The 8493-nt window shown below is 54.2% G+C and overlaps 1 protein-coding gene across 1 annotated transcript; it reads right to left on the bottom strand.

The window, feature by feature from the left end:
* Nucleotides 1–6096: 6096 nt before the first annotated feature.
* SRARP (steroid receptor associated and regulated protein) lies at nt 6097–8204 on the bottom strand. The gene is made up of 2 exons (XM_032302515.1): nt 8062–8204; nt 6097–6934 (listed from the first exon to the last, which is right to left on the bottom strand). Exons 1-2 carry the CDS (start codon nt 8093–8095, stop codon nt 6507–6509), a joined length of 462 nt encoding a protein of 153 aa, XP_032158406.1. The 5' UTR covers nt 8096–8204; the 3' UTR covers nt 6097–6506.
* Nucleotides 8205–8493: the final 289 nt, after the last annotated feature.

Here is an 8493-nt window from a genome sequence, read left to right on the forward strand (position 1 = left end):
CACTCCAAACTCCTCCTGGTGTGGTGGGGAAACTGGAGCCCAGGGCGAGAGCCTTCCCCAGGGTCACACAGATGTCAGTGGCAGAGGTGAGATGAAGACTTGGGCCTCTGGAACCTCAGGCGGGGGCATGTCTTCCAGACCAACCCCCTTCATGCCCATGGCCACCTTTCCGTGTCCTAGAGGTAGCCCCCACCTCCACAGTGTGCCCCCCCAAGCCCATCTCCCTTCTCCTCAGTCTCCTCGGATCCCAGTTCTGCAGTAGCAGAAGATGCCTTTTTCTGTCTTCTTGCTCCAAGCCTGGTCTGGGAAGGGAGGGAAGTGCGTGTCTGTAGGATGTTTTGAAAAGCTAGCGAGCCTCAGTAAACAGTGGAGGGTCCGCGCAGACTCTGGAGCTGCGGCCCCTGGGTTCGAATCTTAGCTCTGCTGCTTCTGAGCTGTGTGATCCTGAGTAGGTAACACAATCCGCCTGTGCCTCAGTTGTCCCATCTGTACGTGGTGCTAATGAACTCCAAGGCCAGGCTTGATTTTTGATGCATGGAAAGGGCTTGGCACCGGGTAGCCAACTGGAGCTCACGTATGCCATGCTCTGGAAATGCCCAGTAGGGCTCAGCTACCGTGACTAAATCTAATTCAAATGTACCTGGAATTCCCAGTATCAGCCACACTGTCTGGGGCTCTCTCGAGGCCAAGGCTCAGGCCAGAGGGGCAGAGGGGCTGCCTGGGTAGCCGTCTCCTGTCTATGAAAAGCCGGTAAGGGCAGAGCGAAAAGATCCCCTGGCCATCTCAGAAGATCTTGTCTGGGCCCTGAAGGTGGAGGTGGGGGGGGAAAGAAGCCTCTGGAAGCTTTAGTTTCCTCATCCCACAAACAAAGATCAGGCACCATCCTCCCAGGGCTGCTAGAAGGAACCGGAAAGAGATGGTATTTTACTATAAGCTCAATAAATGCTAAAGCCGGGACGCCTAGGTGGCTCATTTGGTTAAGCAGCTGCCTTCAGCTCAGGTCATGATCCCAGCGTCCTGGGATCGAGTCCCACATCAGGCTCCTTGCTCGGCAGGGAGCCTGCTTCTCCCTCTGCCTCTGCCTGCCATTCTGTCTGCCTGTGCTCGCTCTCTCTCCCTCTCTCTCTCTGATAAATAAATAAAGTCTTTTAAAAAAAAATGCTAAAGCCTTATTAGAATTGTGCTTGTTTCCTGAGCAAGGAAGCCAAGTTTCCACCCACTGGGCACTGCCCTCAGGCCGCAGAGGGCCCTGAGGGGCACGGTCACCGGAGTCTGCAGGTGTCCCAGGTAGGAGCCTCTGGGCAGGGGAGGGAGTGATATTTACAGTCAGCACAGCTGGGCAACCCACCCCTGGCCTGGGGCTCACCATGACAAGCCAGCTGGACCAGTCCCCAGCTCCGAAGCCCTCCAAGGCCTCAAGACTCAGGGACAACTTCTCATGGGAGTCTGGGGGGTACTAGATTGGGTGTGGGCCCTCTGGGCACAAAGCAGGGCTGCAGGCCTTCGGAGCCCCAGAGGAGAAGACAAGACAGCAAATCTGTTCCTACCTTCCATCCTTCTGAGACCTTCCCTCCCTCCCCTCCTTTTAAGAAAATATATATAATTTTTAAAAAAGATTTATTTAGAAGCACCTAGGTGGTTCAGTCGGGGAGGCATCTGCCTTCAGCCTGGGTCCTGATCTCGGTCGGGGTCCTTGGATCAAGTCCCTCATTGGGCTCCCGGTTCAGCAAGGTGTCTGCTTCTCTCTCTCTCTCTGCCCCTCCACCCACTTATGCGCACTCTCTCAAATTAAAATATCTTTTTAAAAAATAGACTTCTTTAGGGGCACCTGGGTGGCTCAGTGGGTTAAAGCCTCTGCCTTCGGCTCAGGTCATGATCCCGGGGTCCTGGGATCGAGCCCCGCATCGGGCTCTTTGCTCAGCAGAGAGCCTGCTTCCCCCTCTCTCTCTGCCTGCCTCCCTGCCTACTTGTGATCTCTGTCTGTCAAATAAATAAATAAATAAAACCTCAAAAAAAAAAATAGACTTCTTTATTTATTTTGCAGGGGAGACAGAGAACCAGACAGGGAAAGGCAGACAAAGAGGCAGAGAGAGAATCCCAGGCAGACTCCGTGCTGAATGCAGAGCCTGATCCGGGGCTCGGTCTCGTGACCCTGAGATCATGACCCGAGCCAAAACCAAGAGCCAGATGCTCAACCGACTGAACCACCCCGGCCCCCATCTCCCCTCCTTCTCACACCATTCTCGACCACCGCGTATCATGCATAAACACTTTAAGGCACTGGAGACAGCCCTGGTGAACCACGGCTGCCAGGCTGGAAATACAGTCACTCATTCACACTTTAACTCACTGGTTCACTTTTCTTCTATTTATCGATTCATTCCCACAACAGAATTGTTCTGAGTTCTTGCGATATGGGTGGTAGGCAAAGTTCTGAAGCCTAACAACCTTAAGTTCCTTTTTTTCTTATAAGATTTTATTTATTTATTTGACAGAGAGAGATAACAAGAGAGGGACCACAAGCATGGAGAAAGGGAGAGGGAGAATCAGACTCCCCACTGAGCAGGGAGCCCGTTGCAGGGCTCGATCCCAGGACCCTGGGATCATGACCTGAGCTGAAAGCAGAGGTCATGATCCTGAGCCACCCAGGTGCCCCCCCAAATGCCCTTAATTTCAACCCTGATTCTGCCACTTGCTAGCTGTGTGACCTTGGGCCAGTGGCTTTCCCTACCTGAGCCTCAGTTTCCACATCTGTAAAATGGGACAGTGCCTCACAGAATTGTGGGTAGAGAGACTAACTGAGCTCTCTCCTCCCCTCCCTGAGTTCCATCTCAGTGAGGGCCATGCTCACCCATTCAGCCCCACACACTCTCTGGACACAGTCCTGGCCCAGGCTGGGGCCTCTGCCTATTGAACAAATGTGAACACAGTGCCGGCCGCCTGGCTTGGGGTCATGGTGGCTTATAGCTGCGGAGTCACACTGCCTGCGGTTTGGATTTGGGCTCTGCCCCTTTTCTTATTTGCAAAATGCCCATAAAAGTCATACCCACTGCTCTGGTCTGATACGAGAGGAACAGAGGCAGTGTGTGGTGCATATGAAAAAATACATAGTCATGGGGCACCTGGCTGACTCTGTCAGAGAGCAGGCGACTCTTGATCTCAGGGTGGTGAGTTCGAGCCCCAGGCTAGGTATAGAGCACTAAAAAATAAATACACTTAAAATATATATAATAGGGCACCGGGGTGGCTCAGTGGGTTAAGCCGCTGCCTTCGGCTCAGGTCATGATCTCAGGGTCCTGGGATCGAGTCCCGCATCGGGCTCTCTGCTCAGCAGGAAACCTGCTTCCTCCTCTCAATCTCTCTGCCTGCCTCTCTGCCTACTTGTGATCTCTCTCTGTCAAATAAACAAATAAAAAATCTTTAAAAAAAATTTAAAAAATAAAATCTTTAAAAGTATATATATAAAATATATTTTATATGTAATATAATATATTGTATATGTATATATGCATACGTATAGTCACTGTCGGGATGAAGGGGGTGTTGGTTAGAAGCAAGTTTGGCCTCTGGAAGCATGGACCCCATTGGGCGTCTGCCCAGGACTCTGGCCCCTTGCCCAGCAGTTCCCTCCCCTACCCGCCCGGCCAGGACAGGCATGGTGCCCTCCAGTCTGATGCTAGGGCGGCACCTGCTGTTACAAAGCTGGACCTGCAGCCACTGGCCCACCCTCTTCCTTGAGGGCCTTGCGATATGGGTGGTAGGCAAAGTTCTGAAGCCTAACAACCTTAAGTTCCTTCGCAGCGGCGCCTTCCCGCTCTTCCAGTCCGTGCTTCTCCTCCGGGGGAGGAGGGAGGTGGGGCAGACGTCGTCCAGATGACTCTTGTCACTACCCGTCTAGACCAAGCCGCCACCCCCCGTTCGTCTGGATTAGAGGCAGGCTCTGAAGCTTCCCAACCCCCTCCTGCGCCCTCACCCTTGCCTTCTGGTCCCAGCACAAGTGCGAGGGAAAGTTTTGTTTTGTTTTTCAGTAAACTCTACACCCGACCTGGGGCTTGAACTCACAATCCCAAGATCAAGAGTCATAAGCTCAGGGTACCCAGCTGGCCCAGTAGGAAGAACATGCAACTCTTGATCTAGGGGTCTTGAGTTCAAGCCCCACAATGGGTGTAGAGGTTATGTAAATAAATAAATAAATAAACTAACTTAAAAAAAAGAGTCACATGCTCTACCCATGGATCCAGCCAGGTGCCCCTACAGGAACTATTTTTTTAAAGGTAGGTCTGGGCATGTCACTCTCCGCTCACAATTTCCAACAGAACCTATCTTACAATAAAATCTGAAGACCTCATCACCGCCTGCCAGGCCTCACATGATGAGGTCCCTGCTGTGTCTCCGGCCACTGTTTCATGTGCACATGCACACGTTGTCTTCCCCCAACCAGAGAACGAGCTCCTTCAGGGTGGGCCCTTGTCTGTCTTATCACGGCTCCAACTGAGGGTCTTGCCCAGAGCACACAGTAGGTGCCCAGTAAACACCTGGTGAGTGAATGAACACTCCAGCCAGACTGAAGGACTCTGTTCCTTCTTCTGGAACACTCCCTAGCCCTGTTCCCTTGCCTTTGTGTGGCTCACTCTCTGGTCACATCTTAGATACCACTTCCTGCAGGAAGCCCTCCTGGATCTCTTCTCCCCAGAGTGGGCTGGACGCCCTCCTTCAGCCCCAGCATTATTCTGTATGCTTTACTGTTGCACTTATCAGAAGGCATAGTAACAGTCGTCTTCCTTTCTTGCCTTCCCCACCAGGCAGGGAGCTCCTGGAGGACGGAGTTATGGCTACTCCCTCTGGATCCCCTCTGCCTCAGAGGGATTCCGCGGAGTGGAATCTCTGTGTAATCTCTTAGCTCTGTGCACCTCAGCTCCCTAACCTGAGCTTCCTCACACAGGCACGCCCAAGGATGTCGCTTCCCTGGTACAGAGCAAACCGCCAGTACAACTTGGCTACTAGGGTTTGTAGGAAACTAGCAAAATAGTTGTTAAATAAGTACGTGAACATTTAGCGGTTTTGTTTTTCAGAGAGGGAGGGGATAGGGGCAGAGGGAGCGGGAGAGAGAGAAACTTAAGCAGGCTCCATGTCCAGCACAGAGCTGATGTGGGGCTTGATCTCACGACCCTGAGATCATGACCTGAGCTGAAATCAAGAGTCAGACGCTTCACTAATGGAGCGCCCCAGGGACGTTCAGCAATTTTAACAAGAAATCCTGGAGACGTGCTTCCTCAGCTGAGTTGATGAAGCATTCCGCACACCGCCATCCATCTTGGAACATACACACAACCTCACACACACGCCAGTGACCCCGCTTCCCGCTGGGTAACGTGACTGCCCCCGTGAGGCAGGGACCCCCCCCCACTCACCCCTTGTATCCCTATGGGCCTGGTATGCAGTAGCTGCTCAGGAAATAAGGCTCTTATGTATCTGATCAAACACGAAACCCCATTACCTTGCCGAGCCCCTCCCGTGCCCTCTCGACCGACAGCTCCCCTTAGCTCCCATTTTGGGTCACCGGGCCCTGCCTGGGGGCCTGAATTTCCCCACCTGGTGTCCGGGTCTCCCAGGGACCCACACACTGGCCCAAGAGCCAGGATGGCAGCAGACAACTCATTGGGCCACCCTGGGGCAGCCTGATGCCACGCAGGTCGCCCCGGGACAGGACGCCAGCCAGGTGGCGGAGGGGAGGGTGGATTTTCACGGTGCCGGCTCCTTCTCGTCTTCTACATCATACCTTGTGACCCGCTCAGAGGTCTTTCCCTCCCACCGTATCAGAAAATCTCCGTGCCTCCCATCACCTCCCAGCCCCGCACCCCACGTCGGGTCCTACACAGCACTTGTTCCATCACTGTTCAAAATCACCTTTATTGATTCATTTATTTTTTTTTTAAGATTTTATTTATTTATTTGACAGAGAGAGATCACAAGCAGGCAGAGAGGCAGGCAGAGAGAGAGAGAGGAGGAAGCAGGCTCCCTGCTGATCAGAGAGCCCGATGCGGGACTCGGTCCCAGGACCCTGAGATCATGACCTGAGCCGAAGGCAGCGGCTTAACCCACTGAGCCACCCAGGCGCCCTATTGATTCATTTATTTATTTAACCCTTCACCCACCCCCACCGCCCCGAGGATAAGCTCCGAGAATGCTGTGCTGTCTTTCCTAGTACTCTGCTGAGCCTGGCGTGCAGAAGATGCGACATTAGGATTTGCTGTAGGATGAACTAGTCTCTTTCCCTACGCAGGGGCCTTAAGGCGAACAAAGGTAAGTGGGAGGAAGGAGGAGGCCTTCGAGCGTGTACGTGACGGCTGCTTCGGATGTCCTTGATCGTTCTAATGTTGTTCCTTGGCTCGGGTACAAAGACTTCTGCTTGGCTGGGGAAGGGGGGCTGGGTTTTGGGAACCTCAGTTCGGAGCTCTCCAGCCTGCTGTGCCAACCCCTCCTCCTCCAGGGCCAGGCTCTTCTAGTTACTCTGCCTGCCTGCAGACACAGGAGGAGAGGGCTTTGAGCGAGCCGATGACCGTGCCCCAAGCTGAAGACCTTGAGGCCACAGCCTTCAAGGGATTCCCCTTGGCTTCAGGAGCCTCCTGGGGGACCTGTGGACTGGCTGGGGAGGAAGCTGGGGCCACCGGCCCTCTGTGGGCTGGCTGGGCCCCCCCGGGGTGGGCCAGGAGTCCCCCACCCACAGGGGCCTCCTGAGTCAGGTGGGGCGGGTTTTCGCCACAGAACAAGATATAGGTCTTCATTGGAGGAGTGACAGGTCCTGGATGAGGACCGGAGGCTCGGGGGGGCACCGGGGGTTCCACCAGGGAGAGCTGTTTGCCACGAGCACAGTCGATGACAAAAGTGAGGTGAACGGCAGGGATGGCCTTCGGACGGCAGGCGGGCTTCCCACCTGGAAGGAAGGAGACCGGAGGCTTGCGTCAGCACAGTCCGCCCGTTGTGGTTTCCTTCATTCACCTGTTCCTTCCGCCGGGGTTTCACTGCCCAACTGGCTGACACACAAAGATGGGAAGAGAGTGGGGTCTAAGAGCATGGATTTCAGCACGAGGGAGACCTGAGCTGAAATCCCGGCTTTCCCCTACTCAGCCGTCTGCCTTCTGGAACAGAGCCCCGGGGATCAGAGCTTCTGTGTGTAGGAATTTCCCAAGTGGACTCTGGTATGCTGGCGGGGCCGGGAGGGGGGCGGGGGGTGTGGCGCGTGGTGCTAAGGCTCTGCATTTTTTTTTTAAGATTTTTTTTTATCTATTTGACAGAGAGAGAGACATCAGAGAGAGGGAACATAAGCAAGGGGAGTGGGAGAGGGAGAAGCAGGCTCCCCGCTGAGCAGGGAACCTAATGTGGGGCTCGATCCCACACCCCTGGCATCATGATCTGAGCCGAAGGCAGAGGCTTAATGACTGAGCCACCCAGGCACCCCGAGGCTCTGCATTTTTAGCGATTCCCCGGGGAATGCCCATGCTGCTGGTCCACAGACCACACTGTTGAAGTGATGAGGTCCTTGAACAAGAGGAAGGTCCTGCCATCTTTTACAGATGAGGAAACTGAGGCTCGGCTTGTGCAAATGGTGGTCCTCAGGGAGCACCAGGCTGCTCTCCCCTCCCCTCCCCGAAACAACCTCATCCCTAGCCCTGGAGGCCACTGGTAGTGCCTGGGGCCGTCTTCCTGCAGTCTTACTTTTGTACCCTCCGGACTCAGCTCAGGGAGAAGCCATGAGCCAGTCCTTCCCCCTTATCAATGAAGTGAGGACCAGAGCAGCTCCATGCAAATCCAGAGCCTGGACTCTCCAACAGTGCACTTCTTGAGTTACCTAAATAAATTCTCTTTGCTATGTGTTTTTCCTCACGACACAGTCTTGGAAGGAAGCTCATGTTCTGGTAGGTTCGTTAACACAGGGAATCCACCAAGCCCACCAGCCTGGCTTGAGAATCCTGGCAGTTCCAGGGAGGGTGTCTGCCCTGCCAAGCCCCACCTCAGCTGGTCCTTCTGCGGTGCCGAGGACCCCTGCCCACCACCTCTTACCTGAGCAGGTCTCCAGATCTGTCTCAAGGCCCATGACTCTGGCGCTGGCTTGTTGGTCGCTGGGGGGTTTCGAGAGCGGGTGGTCACTGCTGCAGCCACAGTGGGAGAACTTCTAGCTCTGGAAGGAGCAGAACGTCTCAGGAGCTTTTTCCAGGATGTAGTTCCCCACCCAAGGATCAGACCTTTTATATTTACCGGACCGGATCCGGATCTGCTGAGTGAATTCCACCAGGAGCCGCAGGAACTGGCCTGGGGCAGCTAGCGGATCGCTTTGATGCTCAGGGTTATGTCAACAGAATTGTTGTCAGGTCACCACTGGGAGGCTGTTTTACCGAACAGACACCATTTCTCTCCACTCCAGCCACTTCCCACCCATTCTGTACATCAGTCTGCCCAGACTTCAACAAGTAAATGGATTTCTCAGGGCACCTG

The sequence above is a fragment of the Mustela erminea genome, chromosome 10 (assembly GCF_009829155.1).
Source record: "Mustela erminea isolate mMusErm1 chromosome 10, mMusErm1.Pri, whole genome shotgun sequence".
NCBI classification, from domain to species: domain Eukaryota; kingdom Metazoa; phylum Chordata; class Mammalia; order Carnivora; family Mustelidae; genus Mustela; species Mustela erminea.